We start from the raw sequence: 27,165 nt of genomic DNA on the forward strand, positions 1-27,165 counted from the left end.
AGTGCCTTGAAAATGAAGGAGCTCCGTGCTGCAATACTCAGGGGAACCTTCCAGGGAAGATGAGGACCTGAGATGCTGAAAGGCAGGCTGGACAATCAAACGAGATGCCAAGAAACTGGCATCACACAGCAAAGGGCTGGCAATGACAGAGAAAGTGCTGCTGCTCCCGGGGCCTTTTATTCCACCCGTGGGTGAGGAAGTGATTAAAAATGTGAAATCCGCCCACCCGTTTTGCCTGTGCGACGAGCTAAAAATCGCACAGGCAACGTAAAATCGCTGACAATTGGCTTTTTAATGGCCTTAATTGGCGCTTTAATTGTTGGCAGGCGCTGGTCTGACTCCCGCGCATGCCCTCTGACCTCAATATTGCACGCGTGCACAATGATGTTGGGACGTACGTCAGACATCTTTTCGCGATATTTTATGCACTTTCAGGTCGGGCACACTTGGAACGTAAAATTCAGGCCATAATCAGTCCAATGTTGACATACGATCATCATGATACAGTCTTATGTAAGATAGGTTTCCAATACGGTTGTTGGGTAAATAGATCAAGCCAGTCAGTAAATTAATCGATACCGTGCAGGCAAAGATTTGCATGAGCGATTACATCATTGTCAGGGAAACATCTTAGTTTATGGATACAACAAGAAAAGATTAAATGGAAAGGACAGATGGTTAAAATGTGTAACAAGGTACACATATTTATCAAATGGGTTTATTAATCCAGTGTCTTTTGTTAGAAATAACACATTAAACATACGGGAGGTCCTGTCAATCCAATATCTCCTTTATCTCCTTTGGGTCCTGGGAATCCCATAATTCCTGTCTCTCCTTTGGGTCCTGGTGGTCCTTCTGGACCGGGAGGTCCAACATCACCATTTTTACCACGAGAGCCCTGGAATAACAGAGCACAACACCCAGGAAAGTTATTATGTCCAAAACCAGACACTCCGGTCTGATAATAGGAACTTGACCACACAACGCAACTGCATTCATTCTTTAAGAGAAATAAGAACTAATTACCTTTTCTCCATCAAGTCCAGGTACCCCTGGCAAGCCGATTTCACCCTACAAATAAATAATCCTGTGTCAAGATGTACATTCCACTTGGGCAATGCTAACAGTACGATAATTCTACTCAAATTTCCATTTTACAACATTTCAGCAATTTCATATTGTAAATGTCCACACTGGTGTGTTAACATGCAACAAACCCAACAATGGGTAGGAGGAAGGGCATTTTTATTTGCTGTTACAAATACCTTCTCCCCACCTGGAAAGCTAAGAAATAACTTTCAAGACCTTGTAGGCGGACTCTTTCTTGGGGTACAATGGAATAAAGTGGATGGAAGCAAATTGGGAGTCATGATTTCAAATTCTCACCCTTATCCTCAAATCTCTCATGGCCTCGCCCCTCTCTATCTCTTTAATCTCCTCCAGCGCTGCAACCCTCCGGCATATCTGTGTTCCTCCAACTCTGGCCTCTTAAGCATTTGTAATTTTCACTATTAGCAGCCATGCCTTCAGCTGCCTCAGCCCTGAAGATCCCTTCCTAAACTTCTCAGTCTATCTTGTTTTCCTCCTTTGGATGCTTTGTAAAATTAAGCCAAACTTCGACTGCCCTAATATCGCTTTATGTAGTTTGGCATCAGATTTTGTCTGATATCACTCCTGTCCTGAGATACTTTACTGCATTAAAGACACACAAATGCAAATTTATTGTTGGAACTTCGTCAATCCAGATCAACGGACTGACAATTTGCTATCCCCCATGATGGATTTCCTTTCCTCTGAGTCATCCAAACAGGCAAAGACCTTACCTTCTGGCCTGGAAGTCCTGGCATTCCTGGAACCCCCGGTGGACCCTAAATATAAATTATACAGGACAATGTGAAGCTGCACAGAAAAGGACAATAAGCATCACTAATAAGATAAACAAAAACTGGCAAAAAGAGATCTAAAGGAAAGTAGGTCAAGTGCTGTGTTCTGAGATCATAAAGTGTGTTTTGGACTGAACCCTAATTATAGCCCATGTGCATTATTAGTTCCTTTAAATACCCAAATCCAAATGTTATGGGATTATTGTCTGGTGCCACTGAGGGTGAAATCTAATACTGGAATCCTGTTTTCAGCTGCTGTCAGGCTTTTGGCTGCTACTGAAATGCTTTATTAGAACAGATAAGGAGGGTTCGACAGAGAGATGGACAGCTGTTTCAATAAATGGTTGAGAGGCAGGATATTGGGTTGGATTCTGACTATTGGGAGGCCAATCAGAGCAACTGAATGAAACCCAAACTTGTCAGCAGCAGACCCAGTCCATTCCGAGGGCCAGTGCTGGTAGAGGATCCTGATGCAGCCACCTTTACTGTTCAATTACAGTAAACCCGCATCATGGGCACAAGACACCAGGAAAGTCATAGAGACCGTTTTGGTGCAATGTGATCAGGAGAAGAATGGGAGGAAAGTATGTTAGTATCTGTTCTTCCTATCCATTGCACACATTTCTCAGGTGCAATTTGGGAATAGGGTAGGGGACAATCAAGCTATACCCCCCCGCCCCCCCACCCGGTACAACTTACAAGAGGAAAGCAGCTTCTGATATTATTTAATTTATACCAAATTGAAAAAACATTTACACACTGAGAATTACGATTTACTATGCGCTGCCAAAAAGGGCAGTAGAAGCAGATTCAACAATACCTTTTAAAAGCTAATTGGATAAATACTTGAAAAGGAAGAATTTTCTGGGCTAAGAGAAAAGAGCAGGGGGTGAGGGGGGGTGGGTGGTGGGTCTAATTAGATAGCTCTTTCAAAGAGTCAGCACAGGCATGATGGGCCGAAGGAAGATTTTAACATTTGTCCTTTAATGCACAGTTGTGTTTACTGTCAATGCTGCAGTCAATGCCAGGCGTGCGCAGTGGATTCCATTACTCCCTTATATCACAGCGAGCAATGGTGTCGGCAACGTCCAGGACCAGAAAGGGCGCAGCTCAAATAATCACAGCTGTGTTTTCACCCCTGTTTAGGCAACAGTCAAAGGCACACCCTTTTTAAAGATGTTACAATTCTCAGTTCAGAACCTGACTTAATTACCTTTGTGAATAATGACTACACTGATATCTTTTAAGAAGAAAGGCAGAAATCTTAAATGGTATCCTCTTTATTTTAAACCTGGCATTAATGTTAAATGTGCCGCACAAACATGTCCAATGTATCATGCTTTGTACAAACAACTTAAAATTTTAACAAAAACATTAATGTTTTATAATGCCAGCCTATGGAGCTGAATTTGGACGACTATCAGATGTGTGCAAACACAAACTTAAAGATAAAAGCAAAGAACTGCAGATGCTGGAAATCCAAAACAAAAACAAACATATCTGGAAAAGCTCAGCAAGTCTGACAGCATCTGCGGAGAGGAATACAGTTAACGTTTTGAGTCCGGATGACTCTTCATCAGAACCTGATGTTCTGATGAAGAGTCATTTGAACTCGAAACGTTAACTGCATTCCTCTCCGCAGATACAAACTTAAAGATACTGGCCGTAACTTACACAGCCACAGCCCATGCAAGCTGCAACTTATTACCAGTACAATACTGTGATGCTATTTTCTAAACTCACCTATTAAAGTTGTGTAACACAACATTCCATTCAGCTTTAGGGGCAGGAGGTTTCTGTTCCCTACTACTCTGACAAAGACTCGACATCTAGAACTTGACCTTCTATTTTCAGATACCGATAGACTTACTATGGGCAGAAATTTTCGCTTGGTGGGTGGGTGCACACTGACATCAGCACGCAGTGGTGGGATAGTTCAGTCAGTGGATATGCGCCAGAGTCAGCAGCGCGCCCGTCAACAATTAAAAGGCCTGTTAACGCCATTAAATAATCAATTAACCTAAATTTTTTTCTGCCCGTCCAACCTAACAGTCGACGGGCAGGCGAAAAGGCCAAGCGGCCTTTAGGTGTTTTTGGAAACCTCATCCAATAGCTCGCCCTCCCCCCCGACCCCCACACAGGCAGCATAGTGCTCTGCTGCTTGTGTTTCATGCTGGGTTGGCCTTAATTGGCCCGCCAGTGTGAAATCGCAGCCTGGTGCCATTGTGAGTGGCAGTTGGCTTCCTGACCCCCCCCACCCCACCCCAGCTGAGCCCACCCACAAGGGCAGAATTCTGCCCTCTATGTTTTCAATATTTTGGCTTTATTTCAGATTTCTTGTATTTGAAATTTTTCTTACTGAGTTAGCAGCAGACCAGTAAAGTGGTCAGAAAGAACACTGGCTACCTTTGTTTCAGTACTTTATTTTTAAATGGAGCATATAATTTCATGGGAGTGTAATTTAAACACAAAACCTAATAGCAGGCTTGAAGTCCTGTCATGAAATAAAGGGTTTTTCACACACAGTATTTTAATGGTTCTTGATCAGCTAAATAATCTTCAAAGTCCTCTATGTGCCACTGATGCTTGATTTGAGTTCTTTGGATTTCATGCAACTTCTAAGGGTTTCCTTAGGGGTGAGTTTTAATCATGGGAGACTGGGATTCATCTTATCCTCTCTGGCAGACTCAACAACTCCACACATGAGCCAGAGCTGTGCCCAGTTTGCCAGCGCATTCTATTGTTACTGAGTTTGACTGGCTCAACATTGGAATTTGGAAGGATATTTGTCCCTGTCCCTAATTAATTAATAGATAGCTTTATAGTTCTTCAGGCTAAACCTAAACTGCCAACCATACTCACTGCAGGCAGTGTGTCCACACAGATATAAAAGCATCTCACACACGCGCAGAGGATGTGGAATGATGTCATTGGCATTATGCGCATGCGTGGGCCACTGCTCATGTGTGGATTGGCCATCTTGCGTTCGCAGGAGTTACAGTGTTAAGCACAACACCTCTTACACTTGCAACATTTGGGCTATTTTCTTAACAGAATTCTAATATGTTTGGTAGAAAAGCCTCAGTGAGCGATGTAGCTCTTTGATTAATGCATACCTGGAGTGCGTCGTTGATGTTACCATTGTAGTCAATTATCTCAGTTTTTCCTGGTTCACCTTTGGGACCTGGTGGACCCTACAGATCAGACACAATCGATTAAACAACCTGTTACTAGAACCAGCAAGCCACGTACAAGAATGTGTTCATGCACAGTGCAGAACTGAAGCTCATTATGTTCATCATCTGTGTAAACTAAAGGATAATTTATATTGTAACAACGATACATAAGCACAACAAAGCAGCAGCTTGTATTACCACTTGAGAATTAATTATTAAAGCAAACTAATGTTTCCAAAAAGAGCATCAAACCAAAATTCAACTTACCTGTGGTCCTAACACTCCAGCTTCACCCTGCAAGAAATTCCAGAACATACCTTTTCTGTGATACTGGTTATTAATCTTATTAGACAAACTTTAGAGTTAGCACAAAAATTAATGTCCTTAACAACAACTCCCCCTATAATCTCTTCACAACTGCAGTCCTGTGGACCCTGATTCAACTGAAAGCGCTGTCTGAATGGGTAAACTGAAGGAGGTGGGAACCTGGTAGGAAGGATAAGAAGGCCCCTCAGGCAAGCCTAATAAATTTCATTATGAGGCCAGGATGAGCAAGACTGTTCCTCTGGTACTCCATTCCAAAAGTTGTGTTTTTCCCTACTCCAGAAACCATCCTCCATTTCCCCAGACCCCCTTGAAATCCCACCTCCCTCCCAGAGACCCTCCAGAAACATCCTCCTCCTGGAAACTCCCTTGAAAACCATGCTCGTCTGACTCTGCTGAAACCCCCTCCACTCCCAGAGACTCCCCTGAAATTCCTTCTTCCCCCGGAAACCCTCTCGAAGTCAGTAGGCATCCAAAGGCAGCCCGATCCTCACCATCCAACAGCTCTGCACCCTCTTCCTGCATCTTCTGGGTTGGGAATGGAGCCGTGGTAACGGAGGTCAATTTTTCGAATTGTCAGAATTAAATCCGCCCCCCCACCCCCCTCCACCCCCATGCCCCCAATACCCAGCCTGACCCCATCAATAGCAGGAGTGTCCTAAGCATAGCTCAGTGGGCACAATTCTTACCTCTAGGTCAGACAGTTGCAGGTTTGAGTCCCCTCCATCGATTTGAGCACAACATCTAGGTCAACACTCCAGTATAATTATCAGTGTAATGCTGCACTGTCGAAGGGGCAGTACTGAGTGAGTGCTGCACTGTCGAAGGGGCAGTACTGAGTGAGTGCTGCACTGTCGAAGGGGCTGTACTGAGTGAGGGCTGCACTGTCAAAGGGGCTGTACTGAGTGAGTGCTGCACTGTCGAAGGGGCTGTACTGAGTGAGTGCTGCATTGTTGAAGGGGCTGTACTGAATGAGTGCTGCATTGTTGAAGGGGCTGTACTGAATGAGTGTTGCATTGTTGAAGGGGCTGTACTGAATGAGTGCTGCACTGTCAAAGGGGCTGTACTGAGTGAGTGCTGTATTGTTGAAGGGGCTGTACTGAATGAGTGCTGCATTGTTGAAGGGGCTGTACTGAATGAGTGCTGCATTGTCGAAGGGGCTGTACTGAATGAGTGCTGCATTGTCGAAGGGGCTGTACTGAATGAGTGCTGCACTGTTGAAGGGGCTGTACTGAGTGAGTGCTGCACTGTCAAAGGGGCTGTACTGAATGAGTGCTGCATTGTCGAAGGGACTGTACTGAATGAGTGCTGCATTGTCGAAGGGGCTGTACTGAATGAGTGCTGCACTGTTGAAGGGGCTGTACTGAGTGAGTGCTGCACTGTCAAAGGGGCTGTACTGAATGAGTGCTGCATTGTTGAAGGGGCTGTACTGAATGGGTGTTGCATTGTTGAAGGGGCTGTACTGAATGAGTGCTGCATTGTTGAAGGGGCTGTACTGAATGAGTGCTGCATTGTTGAAGGGGCTGTACTGAGTGAGTGCTGCACTGTCGAAGGGGCTGTACTGAGTGAGTGCTGCACTGTCACAGAGGCAGTACTGAACGAACACTGCACTGTCGAAGGGGCTGTACTGAACGAGTGCTGCATTGTTGAAGGGGCTGTACTGAATGAGTGCTGCACTGTCAGAGGTGTCGTTTTTCAGATAAAATGTTAAACACAGGGCTGAGCTGCTCTCTCAGTTATACATAAAAGATCGCCTGGCAGTATTTCTGAAGAAGAACAGGGGACTTTTTCCCAGTGTCCTGGCTAATATTTATCCCTCAATCAACATCAATAAAGAAGAGATGATTTGGTCATTATCTCATTACTGTTTGTGGGAGCTTGCTGTAAGCAATTTAGCTACTGCTTTTCCAAATTACAAGAGTGACTACATTTCAAAAGTATGATGTTGGTTGTAAAGCACTTTGGGGTGTCCTTAGGTTGCTATATAAATTCAAGTCTTTCTTGCTTTCTAAAATTGTCACAAGTGACAGAAATCTGAAGTGTTTGATTGCACCATATTAAATCACCAAATCTCGATAACAAGAATTCACCAGAATTATGTGGATTAATAAACAAATAAAGAGACACCAACCTTTGGTCCTGGAGGTCCAGGTAAACCTGGGAGACCTGGTTCACCCTTAATTCCACCAGCATCTGATCCTGGGTGTCCTGTTTCACCCTATTTAACAAGACCATATTGTCACATGAAACAGCGATAGACTGACATAGGTTTCTTCATGGTCAGATACAGGTTAATAAACTGACAGTCATTAATCTTCTATTTAAGAGTTAAGAAGGTGAATGCACAAATTACAGATTATAGATATCAATGCTAAATACGCTCAAAATAATTAATATGCTGGGTTGTACAGTTACCAAATCAGTGATGCATTTAATTATCTGATCCAAAGAAAATATAGGCAACAGAAACTTGCATTTATGTAGTGCCTTAAACAAAGGAAAATTCTCCAAGTCTCTTCACAGAACATTATCAAACAAAAATTGAGCCAAAAGTGTTGGTATTAGGATGAGTAACTAAAAACTTGGCAAAAGAATTAGGTTTTATGGATGTTCTTAAAAGATGCGAGAGGCAGACATGTTTAGAGAGGGACTTCTGGATCTTAGGGCCTGGAATGCTGAAGGTACAGCTGCTAATAATGGGGCGAAGGGTGGAGCTTGGACAATAGCTCAGAGTTGGAGGAATGGAGATACCTCGGAGGATGGTAGGGCTAGAGGAGGTTACAGAGATAGGGAGGGGGTGAGGCCACGGTGGGACTTGAACAGAGGGATGAGAATCTCAAAATTGAGGCACTGATGGACCAGGAACCAATGTAGGTCAAAGTGCGCAGGGATGATGGGTGAACCGGACTTTGTGCAAATTGGGATTTGGGGGGAGTAGAGTTTTGGAACAGCTGAAGTTTATGGAGGATGGAAAATAGGAGGCTCCTATGAGAACATTGGAACAGTCGAGTCTGGAACTAATAACAACATAGTTGAGGGTTTCAGCGGCAGAAAAGCTGAGACTGGGATAAGAACAGGTCATCTTATAGAGGTGAAAATAGGTGCTTCTTGCCTTGGAGAGGGTGTGGGGTGGGAAACTTAGCTCAGGGTCAGAAAGGATGTTGAGGTTGTGAACAGATTGTTGCAACCCGAATCGGGGGCTAGGAATGAGTTGGTGGCAAGGGAATGGAGCTTGTGCTGGGGGCTGAAGACAATTACTTTAGTATTTCCAATCTTTAAATGAAAAGTTAAAGAGGCTCAGCCAGGACTGGATTATCGACAGTCTGCCAACGGAGGCAGAGTGAGAGAGGTGGTGGTCGTGAGACACCCTGTCTTTGGATGTTACTGAAGGGCAGAATAGAAATGAAAAAGAGGTGGGGAAAGGGGCAAACCCAGAGCACAGGGAGATTCCAGACATAACAGTGCAGAGGCTATACCTCATGAATTGTAGAAATGGCTTGACATATCCTGCTCCACAAATACAGGTTTGTCAGAGAAGTGTGAATGAATAGTTTATATCAATAATTGAATATTTAAAAATGTCAAGTGGACTCCATATCCCAAACTAGAGCAGTTTATCTACATGAGGTATTCAATACAAGACCATGGGCAGGATCTTCCAGTCGGCGAGCGGGGGCGGGGCCCACTCGCCGACGCATAAAATGATGTGGGATGGTGTCGGGTAGAACTTCAGACGTCACCCCGCGTCATTTCCATTTTCAGGTCTATCGAGGGCCCAGCTGAGTCAGCTGCACACCCACCGACCTGTCAACAGCCTATTGAGGCCATTTAAAGACTAATTGTCATTAATGGACCTGCCCATTTGGTGGGTAGGCCGGGAGCCCTGGCTGGCTTCTGAGAAAGCATGAAAACCTCATCCATGGGCGGGGTGAGGTTTCGTGAGGGGTATTTAAATTTTTTAGAAAGGTTTCAATAAAACTTTTGGACCTGTCCCAACTCATGTGACAGTGTCACGTGAGGGGACATGTCAGGGGAAATTTTTAAACATGTTTATGAAAAGTTTTAAATTGGAGCTGATCTCCCTGAGGTAGCACTTAACCTCAGGGAGATCTGTACGCTCTGTTGCATGCATGCGTGAAGGAGTGCACTCCCGGCTGAGGGAATCCCCCCCACCGCCTGCACAGGGAGCGCATAGGCGGACATCACGCTGTGCAGGCCTTAATTGGCCCACCCACGTAAAATGGCGGCGTGCCCGCTCCCACACTTCCCCCCCAATGGGGGGGAAAGTTTTTCACCGTGTCAAAGAGCAGACTTACTTTCTGTCCGACTGCACCATCTTTCCCTGGCATACCACTTTCACCCTGCACAATATAAAACACACACGGTAGCAATTGAGTCATTTTCTATTTTTGTATGTCTGATTAGCAACTGTTCAATTCATGAGAAAATTAGAGACTTCTCAATGAGAAAAATCTTGAACCTTTTGCAAAAACAAGAAACTAAGGAGCCACAGGAAACACAGCAAGAAGGAATTGTAATATTTCTAGTCATTATATTGAGACATACAGGGTATGGCAGTATAGTGGTTATGTTACTTGACTGGCAGTCAAGAAGCCTATACCAACAATCTTAGAGACACAAGTTCAAACCCCACGGCAGTTGTTGGGGAATTCAAATTCAGTTAATTAACTAAATATGGAATTAAAAAGCTAATATCAGTAATAGTGACCATTGTCATAAAAATGTATCTGGTTTACTAACTTTCTTTACAGAAGAATCTAGATTGCCCAGTTAAGGGCAATCAGGGATGGGTAATAAATGTTGGCCCCAGTGATACCCAAATCCTGTGAATGAATAAAAAAAAACTTATCCTCCTTAAAGTTAGATGCCCTCCAATAGATGAGCTGTAACACAAGCCAGTGCCTTTACTCACCTGTGGTGTCTCATCAGTTTGCCATTGATGATCTAGCATCAGAAATAGTTGATCAATCAGCTACTAGTTACTCACAATGATATTACATAGCGGCAAAATGACAGGCTGTAACTTTTGGTGGAGTGGCAATTGAATTGGATTGCCACTTCCATCATAGTTCCTTTCCTTGAAATCCAGCCACTGCTACCTCGCCCGACCTTCCGATTCAGGCTGAGCAAGATCTGTGTAGCGCAGGTGAGTTCCCATGGCCTTCTGTCCAGGGCTGCGGAGTCAGAGATGAGGACACGCCCCATTTTTTTATGGCACTGGCTGCTGTAAAGCAGGTAAGCTTAATGGTACAGCCAATGAGAAGACAGGGAAAAGGTAAGTTTGTAAGGTAAGTGGGCAGGTCTGGGGATAGGGTCGGTGGGTAGGATGTGTTGGGTTGGGGTTGGATGGCCAGTGGGGAACAAGGTTGCCAATGGGTGGTGGGAGGGAAGCAGCTGGACCATTGTGGGAGGTTGCAGGTTGACAGTGGGAGGGGAGGTGGGGTGGGTAGACAGTGTTGGGGAGTGTGGTCAGTGGGAGGAGGGTGAGGTGTGGGGAGGGCAGTCGAGGGGTTGGGAGCACAGTCGAGTGCAGTCAGAGGAGTGGGGAGGGTGGCCGGGGCTGTAGTTGGGCAGTCCCATGGAGGGTTGGGGATCCCATGGATATTTGGGATGTATTCAGGGAGGGTGGGGTGTCAGGGGAATACTCAAGGAGGGATGGGGGTGGTGGTATATCGCGCAAACTCATGAATGGGCCAAGGGCCGTCACTTCAGCCCTGAAAAGTACTCAGTCTGTCTCAGATTACCCTGGAAGGGCAAGATATCACGAAAATTTGAGCAACAGGTGAAGCTAGCTGTTTCACGCTGCTAGGATGCAGCAGCAAGTGAGTGGTATTCGCCACTGACAGGATGCTGCTGTCAAGCCAAAAAGACATTCTGACTATCACACAAATGACTAATGTGTGTATGAATTTCAGTGCCAGTGTGATGCTAGGTATTTGGCCATGCATCCCAAAGACTGGTGGATCATATCAAATGTCCATTCCACTGTTCACAGCGGGCAAGGTACAGACTGTACTCCACCAGCCCATGCTTGCAAAACTCAAAACACAGTGTCCAACATTAGATGTGATTCTGCAGTTGGACAACATTTGCTAAACAATTCTCAGTGTGATAAGAATTATACTGACAATTCATTTAAGATTAAAAACAAAAAACTGCGGATGCTGGAAATCCAAAACAAAAACTGAATTACCTGGAAAAACTTTCATTTAAGATTGTCAGTTGGGCTCACAGAGTGCTGCATTTGACTGGACTGTAAGCTACGTATATTAATACACAGGGCCCTGCTCTTTGCAGATAGAAAGATGTGCACACATTGCGTCTGTTTCAGCTAAACAAAATAAATGACAGCCATTCACTGATTCATTCCTCAGGGCAATGCCTTGACCAATCAGGGTCAAGCTACCTGGTTTAAATTTCAAACAATGCTCGGCAGTTAACTGTCAGTCACCATCACTGATGCATTCTCCATGGTAACACCTCCACCAATCAGAGTCCACTTGCCAACCAATCAACAATCTCTTCTCATACAGTATACATTGCTGCTTTCCCCTTATATTGGTATTCTTGTAAAGTGTTCTGACGAGTGCAAGACAAAAAGCTTTGACATGTCTCTTTTTCAGCAATACTAAAATTCATCTACTATTTCTTAGTCACTTCTACTGGTTACATGGTTTGGAATTGTGAAATTTTCCATTATTTATGACATTATATTATAAATAATAACCTATTCAATTATTAGTGGGAGCAGCAGGACCTGCACAATTCTTCATCTGATTAGCTTGTTTTCCATTAGTTCCACAAGTCCTCACTTCATGATAAGACACTTATGGGGAGCTTTATCAAATGTCTACTGAAGGTCAGAATTTTATATAGATATTTAAAGCAGTTGATTTCCATTGGTCATATAAAAATAAAGTTCTCTCTGATTGAGGTTTAAACATTTCAAATTTAAAATACTAATTGCAATTTTTCACTATTGCACTGAAAGTGGTATTTTTGAGCCTGATGGAACTCCAGTGTGGGAAGCAATGCTCTGTACAAATAAATCTCCTGCAATACTTTAGATCTATTGAAGCTGATCCATACTTGCCACAGCTAAGTTAGCCTCAGGTGACAGCAGTATGTGAGCCAAAGAATGCGTACAGAGTGAAAATTTGTCAAGTGCAGATGTGAATCCTGCTTTAGCGCTCAACACTGCAACAATATTATTTTATACCAGTCATATTATACTATTATGTATTAATACATTGTTATAATATGAAGTTATCAGCAAGAAACACAATGCCAGCAACAACAATTCTAAACATGATAATATCCATAGCATTTTCCCACTCCAGGGCCATTTCTTACAGTGAAAGACATTACACATTACACTGAAAGTAGAATTCTTTTTTTGAAATGAACCTGATAAGCAAATGAGTCCAGGACACGCGTCAAATGCTATTTGTTGTGACTATGATATTGGAATGTGATAAATTACAGCTGCATGCACTTAAAAAACACACGGTGTGCAGGGACTAACTGTGATGTTTAACACTTAAGCAATAATTTCATTCATTCTAAAGTTTCCAAATTGCAAAGTCCATTACCAGAGTTCAAACTACAACACAACAAACACACAGAATAGTTTCTTTACTACAGATTCACCTGATTCTAGAATACATTCAACTCTCAATCTACATTCAAAGTGGAAATTATAATTATAATAAGCCTTTATGCTAAAATCTATGAAGCAAAATACATACATACGAGAATTCATATGAAATTGCATACATAGTATTACATAGTATTTACAGCAAAGAAACACGGCATTCAGCCAAACTGATCCATATTGGTGCGTATGCTCCACAAAAGCATCCACATGCCTTACTTAATTTCACCCAATCAACATATCCTTCTATTTTGCTTCTGCTTAAATGCATCTATGTTTGGTGTTTCAACCAATCAATATGATAGCAGGTTCCACATTCTAACCAATCTTTTTTTTATACCAAGTCCAGTGCCTCTATGCCCTTCCTGTAATATGGAGGCCAGGCTGAGCACAGCACTCTATATCTAACCCACCAAGTGCAGCCTTAATCAGACCATAAGTGATCAGGTGACGCTGGCCTGAATCTTTTCCAAGGAGAGGCAATCACCGGTGGGTTGACACTCTGCTCCTACTTTCCTGCACCACGCCACAACTCTGCATTCTTGACCAGGGTTTCCAAGACTGGCTTCTTCAAAAATGTGGAGCTAATCTTCAATCCAACTGCTTTCTCGTTGCACTGGATCATCAGGTGTAGACAAGCCACGCCCCTTTTTACAGCATTAGTTACTGTATTCTGGTTCCCTGTTCACTGGAAAGCTGGGATGCTTAAACCGTTTTTCAGTGTGTTAGTGTTTGAGTGTCGGAGTGAATGGGTGAATGTGAATGTGGGTGAGGGGATAGGGTGGCAGGTGGGTGAGGTGATAGGTGGGTAGGGTGGCAGGTAAATAGAGTGGCAGGTAGGTAGAGTGGCAGGCGGGTAGGTGGGTAGAGTGGCAGGTGGGTAGATGGTAGGCAGGTAGGGTGTTAGGTGGGTGGAGTGTTAGGTGGGTAGAGTGGCAGGCAGGTAGGATGGCAGGTAGATAGAGTGGCAGGTGGGTAGAGTGACAGATGGGTATGGAGGTAGGTGGGAAGGTTGGGTCAGGTCAGGGTGAGTCAGCTGGTGAGGTTGGGTCATTGTGATGCGGGGAGTTGGGTCTATTTTCTCCGAGAAGCTCCAAGAGTTCACATTGTTGTATGATGAAGCTGTCAGTTCTGACACTTATTGGATTATCTCATTATATCCATCTGTTTTTAATTTTTCATGATTTATCAAGGATTTTGCAAAAAAACTCTTACAGCTCATTATGTAGGGCAGTGCTGACTATAAAACATATTAAATTATGAATGTTAAACAACAAGAAAGGCTTTCGAATTCAAATATCATCAGCTGTTCAAATACCATTGCCATAAATGTCGAATTGAGTGGTTTGATTGCTTCTCTCCAAGTTCTCAATATCATACCTAGACTAATGAATCATGGAATGGTTATAGCACAGCATGAGGCCCTTTGGCCCACTGGGTCCATGCTGACTCTTTGTAAGAGCTACCCAGCTAAGTCCACTCCCCTGACTTTTCCCCGTAGCCTTGCATTTTTAAAAATCTTTTCAGATAATCATCCAATTCCCTTTTGAAAGTCACAATTGAATCTGTCTCCACGACACTCTCATACAACGCATTTCAGATCCTAACCACTTGCTGTATTAAAAAACAGAGCTTTTCCTCATGTCATTTCTGCAGTTAAAGGCTTGCATCCTAGCTTAGGCTAACACTTCAATCTCCATTGCTAAATTTTGAGTGACAGACTTAGGCCAGCTTTCAGCTATAACAAGAATGATCAAATTTGGGGTTGAACAAAGGCTTGCATGCACAATTGTAAAGAAGTAAAAGCATTCCAAACTGTTGAAGGTAGACATTACACAAGTGAGTGATTTGGAGAGGTAGGGTGGGTAGGTGGTCGGGGAGAAGACAGTGGTGGAGGGGAAGTGAAGGAAAGAGTGGAATTTTTAAAATAAAAGAGTAAGCTTCAACTGACCTAATAAAAAAACATTCAGCAAATGCTGGTTAAAACTGGTCAGCTATGATACAATACAAGTCACTCTGCTGTTACTGCATCGTTAGGCGTTGAGCTCAGTGCACAAAGAACAGTCCAATCTGAAAAGGCATCACAAGGAAATAAATAAATTAACACCACATGAAATAATATGGAGATCTACCTTTTGTCCAGTTGGTCCAGTCTGTCCTGGCTCTCCCTGTGTCCAGCAAAAAGCATGAGGGAAAAATAGGTGAGAAATGAACAGAGGCAAAGATGGAAGCAAATTAAAAGAGAAGAATAATGTGGTTTAATGAATGTGCTGCACTGTGACTAACCTTTAACCCAGGAACAGTTGAAGTAAGTGACCCCTAATGATTGAAGATTGGAAATAGCATAGTCAGAAATCAGCACAAAATATATGGAAGGACATAAGAGATGAAGCTGAGTTATTGAAACATTAGTAAATAATTCTGTGACACTGGTTAATATTTTAGTCAGAAACTGATCTTAAGTGGCAATCCTGTACATTTGTTGTAAAGTGAGCTACCAGAAAGAGGTATTAAATTGGATAGTACAGACTATGCCTTATTGTTAACATGCTCCCTCAGAATCAATCAGTAATGCTGGTTATACCTCATAAATTCCTGGGGAAAAGTGGTCCAACAAACGATATGCATCCTTAGATTCTATGAGTTTAGGGCTATTTCGTTGGATACAGTCCAAGGATTTTGGCTAGCTAGTTGGGATTTGGACGATGGGAAGAAAAGCAGAAGAGGTGGAACTTGTAACAGCAATGTCATTATAATATTCAGGGCAGTAATGAAAGTGGGAGATGGAAACATCAGTTTGTATTCTGCTGCCCTGTAATTCTCCACTAAAAATAAGTCTCTTGTTTAGCACTTATAATCAGCTATATTGACCAATTTCATTTTTAAACATATTTCATCATCTATCTGCATAAGTCAGATCTTAAGTGTTTGAAATGTAGTGCTTTTAAAGAAGATAATTTTAATGGGATGCCACAAGAATGATTTTCAATAATCACTTCAAACACCAAACTTCATGGGAATTCAGGAGTGGCAGTAAATTGGTTGCCTGTAACTAGAGCCATTATAGGATCGATTAGCTAGGATCATGCTTCAGTTAGTCTGGCAAGATCTTGGCAAACTCTCTCCAACATTCCAACATCTTAAACACTGTATAATTTTTTAATGTCGCCTTACAAATACTCCAAACTTGTAAGAAAAGATTGAAGCAATAAAGTAGTAGTCTGCTTGTAACTGCTTCAAAATATTAATAGACCTTACACTGGATTAACACAAGTGAAAAGTGCTTTAACTTTGAAGAGTTTTGAGTTTTCATCATTTCATTAGTGTGTGAACAAGTTATGGCAGGGAAATCTGAGAGTGTGGGATACCTTTGCTCCTGGTTTTCCTGGCATACCAGGTCTTCCTATCTCCCCCTATGGAAAACAGGAAAGCAGAGAAATGTACAAGGTAACTGGAATATATCATAAAGAAATACTGAAAGGAAGGATGGGAATGAGGAGAGACAATGATAGGGAACAGAGAAGGAAGATGATGGGAATGAAAGAAAAGGGATAAGACCATCTTAGCTGGAAACTTGTGCTGCAAATACATGTTTAATTTCCATATCAACCACTAATAATGAATCACTTCAGTAACTGATGATGCTATTGGCTTAGACAGTTTCCAACCATATATGTAAACTATGTTAAATGGCAACTTTTCTCTTGAAGGTTAAATTTTGAGTGTATGATCACTGATTTTTCAGAATCAAGTCTGAAGGTCAAGTTCATTCAAAATTAACCAGTTCCATGACAGACGTCATGAAACCAGCCAATTCAGTACTGGGATAGAAGATTAAGGCTCCACTGTTAGGTTAGAATACTGCATGAGTTAGTTCCACCTCGACTTTATTTAACCGATTACAATGTCAATGTTTTGGACATAAGGTAGACTCAAAGGACTAAAATCAGTTCAGGTCACAATGACACAAAGACTACTTTGGTCTTCTCTATTGTCTGTAAAACTGTTTAGAGGCAAAATAGCTGCCCTGTGCCTGAACTTCTAAAAGAAAATCGTCGGCTGTGAAGCAACTTGTTCCGATGCCCTGAGGATGTGTCAAGATGCAATAAATTTAAACGCAAGTTCTTTCTTTCCTTTTTCTCTCCTGATTAATGGCTGCTTGCTGTTGACACTTGAATTGAATTTTGATTTGATCCCCGATTTCTAAGGGTAGTAATACAACGGGTGTATTCATCCATGTTGCTGAAGTGATGTCAATCAGTGAATCTTGCTGGACCTTGGTGTCTCCATCAAATCCCTATTTAGCCAGTCTCACCATGGGTTACTTTTGGAATTATCTCCACCTGCTCCACACCGACCAGCCCTGCAGCCATAAAGCGCTGTGGGGCTGACCAGTGAGGGCAGAGTGGAACTTCTGCCCCAAGACCAGTCCTTTGGAGCTGCCGGCCAATGTCAGAACCAGCAACGCCAGGAAGGAATCAGTGGCCACTAAAGGGGTTGGATCCCCAGAACAGCTAAGTCTGGTGTCTTGGACCAGGAGGGTTTGGGTAGGTTAGGTAGAAAGGAGCGGGGGCAGAATGGGGTGGGTTTTAGGGAGTACATAGCAAGGAAGAGGAGGGTTCAGCCTAAGGTGGGGGCCAGCCCATGATCAGCCAAGGGCAGCTCCTGAAGAGCGATACCCCTCTTCTTCCCACCCTTTAAACATTAAAGTTTTTTTTAAAATTGGGCTTCCTGTTCCCACCCAGCTGCCAACACCAAGTGTTTTCTGGTGTGGACAGCATGCTATCAGGGTCAACTGGCTTGATAACAGGCCTAATTGACCCTTAAGTATTCAGCGGGTTGCTGAATTCAATGCCTGCCTACCCTCCCACTTATTATGGGGGAGAGCTCAGGGACGTGTGGGAAGGTGGTGGGATGGGTGCCCACTCCATTTTACGTGACCCCCACCAGAAACGCACCCACCCAGGGCTTGTAAAATTCAGCCCAATGTTTCCAGTGTTGCCCTTCCAGTAGGATCTCTTTAGTGTTATTTCAGTGGAAAGAACAATCAATTAGTCTTTTAGGAAGCAGTGGCCAACGGTTTACAACATGATTTTGCTCCTCACTGCCCCCATTTCTTTCTCTTAGCTTCCTTCTGTCCAGAAAGCAATTATTCATCATTGACACAGAGAAATGTCCTGAACATCATCCGCTGCCACTATCTTTCTGTGTGCCTGGACAATGAACGCTGGCAGTGTTATTCCATGTACTCCAGACAAGCTCAGTCTTTGCCATCTAAAGTTCACAAGGGGCACTTTTCAACGGGCTAATTGGGCAGCAAATGGGATTGGGAATCTGGGCCGAGTTCCCACTCCTGGTGTTGGGAACGCCAAGTCAAACTGCTGCTGCTGCTCTCAAGTTCAGTTAATGGCACAGACTGTGGATCGAACACACGAACTTCATGGGCTGTACGGTTCAACTGATGACCACCAACGGCCAGCAGAATAAATGCGATACCTTGACAGCTTGTGTTTTGATTTCCCAAAATGTCCACCTATGTGTGGAATAGCATCCATTTCATAAGCAAATGGGAAAGCATACATTTAATAAACCATTAAATATGAAACCGCAAACATACATTCACTCTTGAAAGTACAATCATTCTTGCTAAAAATCATTTTGATTACAAACATCCATCGCACTGGCACTGGAAAGCTGGAACTTTAATCTCCAGCTTACTGTCGCTCATCATTTATCAAGATTAAAATGCTACTTCAAACAAACTATTCCAAGTTCCGGTTCTTAAAATAGAAAAATGATGACTTAATCATTGCATGCATAAATATGTTATAGACCACTATTGAGTTGGACCATGAGGATCTAACAGCAGATTACTAACGCCAGGATGTTTAGCTTTAAATAGTTATTTTGCTGATGATAAAACCATTTGAGGCAGAGTTATAACCTTTTGATTACTAGACTGTGTTATAGTCAACCTGTTAATTAACATCATCTATCTATTGTTAGAAACTTCTAGAGATAATAGCTAACAGATTTGTTGGAATATTACCTACTTAAGAACATGTTCAAAATACATCAGCTTAAAATTTCTTCACCAAGATTTAAAGTGGAAAACGAAATAAATCTTAGCTTTTCTAAGTAACAACATGCAAACAGCAGAGCTGCAACGGTACAAAAGTTAAGGTCAATGCATTCTGTAAACTTGCACCATTTAGTCAGGAATGGCGAGTGATGGTGCTTATTTTCCCAAAAGGATTCTCTGGGCTTGGTTTTAAATCAGCGGTTGGGAAGTGGAAATGGGGGATAGTTCCAGGTCCTGATCCTGTACAGTGTGCTTAAAGCATGATCACTGAATTTTTAAAGCTGTAGCCAATTGATTATCAGATCAGCCATGATCTCATTGAATAGCGAAGCAGACATGATGGGCCAAATGGCCTACTTCTGCTCCTACGTCTAATGGTCTAAAGGTCAGGGAGAGGGCTCGCTGTCCAATCAGCAGCTGAAGGGGAAGCATAACAACATAAGAAATGAGAGCAGGAATAGACTACATGGTCTATTGAGCCTACTCCACCATTCAATACGATTACAGCTGATCTTTGGCTTCAACTCCATTTTTTCACCCATTCTCCATATCCCTTGATTCCCTGATGGACCAATAACCCTCTCCATCCCAGCCTTAAATGTATTCAATTGTACAGCATTCACAACCCTGTGGGGTAGAGAATTCTAAAGAATAACAACTCTTTGAGTGAAGAAATTTATCCTCATCTCAATCCTAAATGATCCATCCCTTGTCCTGAGACTGTGCCCCCGTGTTCTAGATTCCCCAGCCTGAGGAAGCAACTTTGCAGTGTCTAGCCTGTCAAGCCCCTTCAGAATCTTGTATATTTCACCGAGGTCACCTCTCATTCTTCCAATTTCCTGGTACTATAGGTCCAGCCTCTCATCATAGGACAACCCTCTCATCCCAGGGTCCAATCTAGTGAACATTTGCTGTACCGTCTCCAGTGCAAATATGTCCTTTCTTAAATGTGGAGACCAAAACTACACACGGCATTCCAGGAGTGGTGTCATCAAAGTCCTGTGCAATTGTAGCAAGACTTCTTTATCCTTGTACTCCAATCCCCTTGCAATAAAGTACAATTTGGCACTTCCTTTTTGCTTGTTGCACCAGCATACTAACTTTTTGTTTTCTTGTTTGAGTACACCCAAGTCTCCCTGAACATCAATATTTACAAGCTTCACACTTTTTAAAAAATATTTTGCTTTTCTATTCTTATGACCAAAGTGAATAACCTTACAGTTACTCACATTATACACTATCTGCCACCTTGTTGCCCATTCACTTATCTTGTCTGTATCTCTTTGCAGCCTCTTTTGTGTGGTGCTTAACTGAATGTCTTTTCGAAATTCAAGAATATTACATCCACTGTTTCCTCTGGTCTGGTGAAAGGTCACAGACTTGAGACATTAACTTTTCTCTCTCCACAGATGTTGCCAGACCTGCTGAGTGTTTCCAGCCTATTCTGTTTTGATTCCAGATTTCCAGCATCCACAACATTTTGTTCTAGTATTAGCAATGCCCTGCAGCTGTTTATTGTGGAACAATGCCTAGATACAATGGTTAGAATGAATGCGAAGAGTTTTCTCTCACCATATGCATATCCATTTAAGCTGCTTAGGGGGACAATGATTCAGCTGGATGATTCATGGGGAAGAGTCTTTACAGCGCATGTTCATATTTGGATCTTTGGTGTGGTTTTTAAACACGGTTACATATGATATATACATCTGGAGGTTTTGTATATGTTTGGTCATTTTGTTTGTATAGCTACAGGAACAACAAAAAAGATTTAAATACATTAAGATTTGAATAACCCATTGTGTAGTGCTAAAGGGTTGTGAGGGTTTACGTATTTTGGAAGTTCAACCTTTTCACTCCTGTTGGCATAATTTTATCCCGTAAATGGGGAACGAGACCGCACTTATAATTCACCCTGCCATTTTTCAATACCATTAACCTACACGTATAAATCCCAGCCTGGAGAAAAGTTTACAAAAACTTTCCAAGCTGAAGGCAACCAGAAGGATAATTCTGGGACTTGACATTCCAAGATTCTGGCTGGGAGTCATAGTGAATTATCAGACCACCAGCATTGAAGTGCTTGACTATAATATTGGTGCCAATATAATTAGTTTGAGATATTTTGACTGAAGGTTTGGGATTTGCGTTGTTCTCTGCTTCAACTATTTTGTATGGTTGAACAGCGGCAGATTTTAAGCTGTGTTATAACTGAGGCTCAGAGAAGTGAAACAGGCAACCATTCAACATGCCATAACAAGACGTTCCCAAAGGTGGTATTATTACTTAAATTGATACAATTCTATGTTATGTCAGATTATTTTCTTGATCATGGAATTTTGGCAAAGATTATCAGAAATTGGCCAGATTGAATCTCGATGAAAAACAGGTTTCTAACAGATTTAACTTTTGTGTAATTTGTTGTACATGTTTCGTTCTGAAGATGCAAAGCAACTCATTGGTAACAATTACTTCTCATACAGAAAGGTACAATTACAGTAGTTACCAATTTTCTGAACAGTTCCTCCATGGAAGTGCTTAGAATTACACTATCTAACGACAAAAAAAACTATAAATTGAGAAATATGCATAAAATCACTTGAAAGATCTTGATGAGGAATGTTAAAAAAAATCACCAACTAGAGCACATTTAAGAAAAACATCCCAAGGCACTTCACAGAGGAACAGGCACTGAGCCAAAGGAGAAATTAGATGGGGTGGCCAAAAGTTTGGCTAAAGATTCCGGTTTTAAAGGAGATCATAGTGTAGGCGGAGAGGCAGAGACATTTGGAATGGAAATTGAAGAGTGTTGGGCCGAGACAGCTGAAGGCCAAGTTGCCGATAGAAGGTTGGTTTATAAAAATTGCATCAACGAACCAACCCAAACTCAAGAGGGACCAGCAGATGGCGCTCTTAGAACATAAGCATAAAGGGCCAAACTTCAAAAAGCAACATTACTGAAATTTATTAAAATGCATGTCAACACCAGACAGGTTATAATTCAGGTGCCAAGTCCTGTCGTTTTTTAAGGAGTGGAATTTCAGCTTACAAATTCTAATCTTAATTCAAAATAATTACACATGGGGCAAGATTTCCCAGTTGACGTGCGGGGGTAAAATGATGTGGGATGACGTCGGGCAGAATTCCCATGTCACCTCGCGTCATTTCAATTTTCAGGTTGGCGGGGGTGCAGCCGAATCAGTTATGCACCTGTCGACCTGTCAATTGCCAATTGAGGCCATTTAAAACGTAATTGCAGTAGTTAAAGGACCTGCCCGCCCAACCTTAAGGTTAGCGAGCAGGCCGGGAGCCCTGGTGGGCTTCAGAAAAAGCATGAAATCCCGTCCAGTGGCAGGATGAGGTTTCATATAGGTTTTTAAAAATTTAATAGGAGTTTAACTAAAAGTGATGGACATGTCCCAACTGTGACAGTGTCACATAGGGGGACATGTCAGGGAAATTTTATTTTTCTATTTTTAACATTTTTGAATTTGGCACCGATCTCCCTGAGGCTGCACTTAGCCTCAGGGAGATGAATGCACTCTTTTGTGCGCATGCGTCAAAGAGCTTGGCTTAGGGATTTCCCCCCCCACCCACACAGGGACGCATAGCGCTTCCTGGCAGACGTCATGCGTTGGCGTGCCCCCGATCGGGGATGCCAATCAGAGATGCGCCTGCATGCGTCTGCTCCTGAACTCCACCCCCCCACAACCAACACAGGGAAAATTCCGCCCATGGTGTTTCCTTAGGGTTCCACTTGTCCATTGTGCAGCAAGAGTAAAATATTTCAGATGAATGTCCAGTCAAGTTCCTCTGTTGTTGTGTATGGGTTTATTCAATCACCTGAACATATAGAGGGAAATCTAGGGTGGAAGAACAGGAGAATCTACTCCAAATTAAATTAAATCTTTTGTCACACAACGCACTTAAGTTTCCAAATCTGTGCTTTCTCTTTTAAAAAATTTTTGGTAAGAATCCTGGATGTACTTGCCCTCATTTGAACCTCTTTTCAATAAGTTAGATTTGTGCTGCACAAGTGCCAGGCAATGACCATCTCCAACAAGAGAGAATCTAACCCTCTCCCTTGACATTCAACAGCATTTCCATCATTGAATCTACCACCATCAACATCCTGGTGGGGGCAGGGGTCACCAATGAACAAATACCTTGCTGGACCAGCCTTTGTATACTGTTGCTGTAAAAGCAGGTCAGAGGCTGGGAATTCTGCAGCGAGTAATTCACCTCCTGACTCATCAAAGCCTGTCCATTATTTACAAGACAGAAGTTAAGAGAGTGTTGGAATACTCTCCATTTTGCCTGGATGAGTGCAGATCTAACAATACTCAAGAAGCTCGACACCATCCAGGACAATGCAGCTTGCTCGATTGGCACTACATCCACCACCTTAAACATTCACTCCTTCCACCATTGGCCCACGGTGGTAGCAGTGTGTATCTTATACAAGATGCACTGGAACAACTCACCAAACCTCAATCAGCAGAAATTTCCAAACCCCAAATCTTCTGACTTGGACCATGTCGCCATTCCTTCAGTGTTGCTGGAACTCCCTCCCTAATAGCACTGTACCTGCACTTGATGGACTTCAGCATTTCAAGAAGGCGGTTCACCAGCACCTTCTCAAAGACAATTAGGATGGACAAAAAATGCTGTTCTTGTCAGTGATACTCAGTCCATAAATGAAGGGAAAAAAATACACTCTACTATTGCTAAATGAACAAATTATCTATAGACAAGAATGAGCTTCCAATTGAATCAGAACCTAATTTCATACATGAAGTAAATGGGATTGTATGCTATGGAGCCAACTATTCACACTAGGCATAGTATAGGATACCAATGTTTACTGGTGACCTCTCATAAGATATCGCACTGAGATCATACAGCTCAGGATGAAATTACTAAATAAATCTGCAGATAAAACTGGCATTAATTTTCATAGATATTTTAAATCCATTTTTGAGACAAATAATTTCACTTAGGAACACATCAAACTCCAGCTCACCAGAGTGATTCAGGCATTTAGCTTCACGTGGTCAATTAGGTAGCTGAAACAAGACCGAAAAGTGGCCATATTTACTCTGAGCCCAGGTTGGAAAGAAAGAATTTGCATTTCTATAGCACTGTTTATAACCTCCAAACATCCCAGAGCACTTTACAGCCAATTCACTTTCACAGCATAGTAACTGTTGTAAAGCAATAAACGTAACATCTCTGGATCTAAATTGTTAACTCAAATTTCAAGCTATTCCCCGAGTTCTCACATCTCCATAAGAGAGTAAAGTCCCTACAATAGACAAGGGTCTTGCTAATAGGACATTCTGAAATCAGATAACCATTATTGATTATGATGTAGATGTCATTGTAGGACAATAAGACCATCTGCATTTAGAATTTCAAAGACCTGGAATAATGGCAAATGCAATTCACTCAAACTATCGGCAATTGAGAGCTAGTGATCAACCTCAATAACAGCTGGGTAGGTTATACATCTTCTATAATAATAGTTCCAGGTGACCGTATGATTCTGAGGAATTAATCAAACACTGTTGACTAAATGAAAGAGAGGACTTGCATTCATATAGAACCTTTCACGATCTTAGAATGCCCCAAAGTGCTTCACGGCCAATGAAGCATTTTTGAAGTGTAGTCATTATTATAATGTAGGGAAACATGGGGAAAAATTTTCCGGTCGGCGAGGGGGGGCGGTGACGTCAGGCGGGTGTCCCGACATCACCGCGGGTCATTTAGATTTTAGCCGACTCAGCTGCGCACCCACCGAACTGTCAAAGGCCTATTAAGGCCCGTTAAAAACTAATTAAAATAGTTAAATGAGCTGCCCGTCCAACCTTAAGCTTTTTTTCATGAAACCTCCTCCACGGGCGGGATGACGTTTCATGAAGTGTTTATAAATTAAGTTTTCCATTAATGTTCCTTGACATGTCACATGAGGGGATATGTCTTATAATATTTTCTCTTCTGTATTTAGCTTTTAAAAACTTTAACATGGAGGTGCCTCAGGGAGATTTTTGCGCTCTTTCGCGTGCATGCACGAAAGAGAGCAGGTCCCAATTCAAGGAACCCCCCCACCTCCCCACCCCTGCCTGCACAGGGAGCGCATAGCGCTTCTGGACACGTCTTAATTGGCCCACCCACGAAAAATGGCAAAGCGGACCCAATTGGGGGTGCCGATTGGGGTCGCGGCCGCTCCCGCTCAGCTCCACACAACCCCCCCAATGGATGAAAATTCTGCCCATGCCACCCAATTTACATACAGCAAGCTTCCATAAACGACTGAGAAAATTGAGCAGATAGTCTGCTTTAGTGAGGCACTTAGGGAGAAATGTTAACCAGGACAAGTTATTCTTTATGCAGTGTATATGGAGTTGAGTTTACAATAAGATAAGCCATGATCTTATTGAATGGCAGAACAGACTCAAGGGACATACTCCTGCTCCTAATTCATATGTTCTGAGAGGGCAAATAGTGCTTTGCTTTAAGGTTTCATTCAAAAGATGGCATCTCCAACAGTGCGGCACTCCCATAGTCCTGCACTGGAAATGTCAGCCTTGGTTATAGGGTCAAGTCTCTGGAATGGGGCCTGAACCCAGGGCCTGCCGATTCAGGGATAAGAGTGCTGCCCACTGAGCCAAGGCTGACACCTGAAATCATAAGCAGTGACTGGACATTCTCTTTGAAAATCAACGACTGGATTATGTTACCTTCAAGCTCACGTGTCAAGGCAAAAGAATCCTTAACCAACACAGGAAAGGACCTGGTTTTCAGTTAAAAAAACCTCCCAACTCCAAGTTCTTATAAAAATGCATAATATAAAATTTTTAGCACTTAAAACTCTACAATTAATATCAGCGAAGTTTTTCACCATTTCCACTTTACATCAAGTGATAATTGCCACCTTCTCAAGGGCAGTTATGGAAGGACAGTAAAGGCTGGCCCAGCCAGCGAAGCCCACTTCCCATGAATGAATAAAAAGATGAACACCGAAAGTTTGTAAGGACTTCCTTTTCCGTTACATAATTGGAAGAATTAATCAATTAAAAATTAAATTAATGTTTAAATAGTTGACAAAGGAATTTCATAAGAAAGCTTTGTTGCTTAAAGACTAGCAATGGTCTGGCATAAATCGGTGTCATACTAAAAGGTTACATGAAATCTCATATCATTCTCAACATGTTCAATCGGGTATAATTCTTCTAGTAAATGAGTCTTGCTACAAAACATTTGTTTCCAATTGATTAACAGGAATGGTGAAAATGACAGATTTTCTGTCCTACTTCTTAAAGCAGTGTTTGCAGTGACTCTGGAGGCCATTCATAAACTTGCACACTTGCAATAAAACAAAAGTATCCGAAGTAATCATAAAACTACCTTTTCTCCTTTATCACCTGCACGACCTGCTTCACCTGGTTCTCCCTGTGGGGGGGTGGGGGCGGAAGCGATGAAAGTTTAAGTGAAGGAGGAGTGAAAAGCAGCCACATCCTTCCATTTGGAGACATGAGAGACAATTATTCTTCACTCGTTACATCTGGATTTGGAACACCCGATTGCTGCAATGAAAATACATTGTTGCAAAAGGAAGCCCCTAGAAAATGCACAGCAGGTCAGTCGACGTCTGTAGGAGGAAAGATGAATCTTTGACATGGCGACCTAGAACAATAAAGTCTCCATTTGCTGCCCAATTCTGAAGTTGCTGCAGAAGGGCCAAGTTTTGGGGTCGATATTAACTGGAAACGGGGTGGGCTGGCACTCAGAAAACAGATTCTTTGCCCCTCCAAATTTTTTTCTCTTTATTCTTTTATGGGATGTGGGCGTCACTGGCAAGGCCAGCATTTGTTGCCCATCCCTAATTGCCCTTGAACTGAGTGGCTTGCTAGGCCACTTCAGAGGACAGTTGAGAGTCAGTCACGTTGCTGAGGTTCTGGAGCCACATGTAGGCTGGATAAGGACAGCAGATTTCCTCCCCTAAAAGGACAAAAGTGCATCAGA

General features: G+C 42.5%; 1 protein-coding gene across 15 annotated transcripts in view; it reads right to left on the reverse strand.

Moving 5' to 3' along the window:
- col13a1 (collagen, type XIII, alpha 1) overlaps positions 1-27,165 on the reverse strand; it is a 239,574-nt gene that overhangs the window by 44,934 nt on the left and 167,475 nt on the right. For 14 of the 15 annotated variants that reach the window (XM_041176321.1, XM_041176332.1, XM_041176335.1 and 11 more), the window contains 9 exons: positions 15,345-15,377; positions 15,191-15,226; positions 9,700-9,744; positions 7,515-7,601; positions 5,327-5,353; positions 5,000-5,077; positions 1,824-1,868; positions 1,027-1,071; positions 764-898 (listed from right to left, as the gene is read on the reverse strand). In XM_041176321.1, the coding sequence (XP_041032255.1) occupies positions 764-898; positions 1,027-1,071; positions 1,824-1,868; positions 5,000-5,077; positions 5,327-5,353; positions 7,515-7,601; positions 9,700-9,744; positions 15,191-15,226; positions 15,345-15,377 (531 nt within the window). The remainder of the gene's footprint in view (positions 1-763; positions 899-1,026; positions 1,072-1,823; positions 1,869-4,999; positions 5,078-5,326; positions 5,354-7,514; positions 7,602-9,699; positions 9,745-15,190; positions 15,227-15,344; positions 15,378-27,165) is intronic. The other variant, XM_041176329.1, reaches the window with a different exon arrangement.

The sequence above is a fragment of the Carcharodon carcharias genome, chromosome 28, assembly GCF_017639515.1.
Source record: "Carcharodon carcharias isolate sCarCar2 chromosome 28, sCarCar2.pri, whole genome shotgun sequence".
Taxonomy (NCBI): domain Eukaryota; kingdom Metazoa; phylum Chordata; class Chondrichthyes; order Lamniformes; family Lamnidae; genus Carcharodon; species Carcharodon carcharias.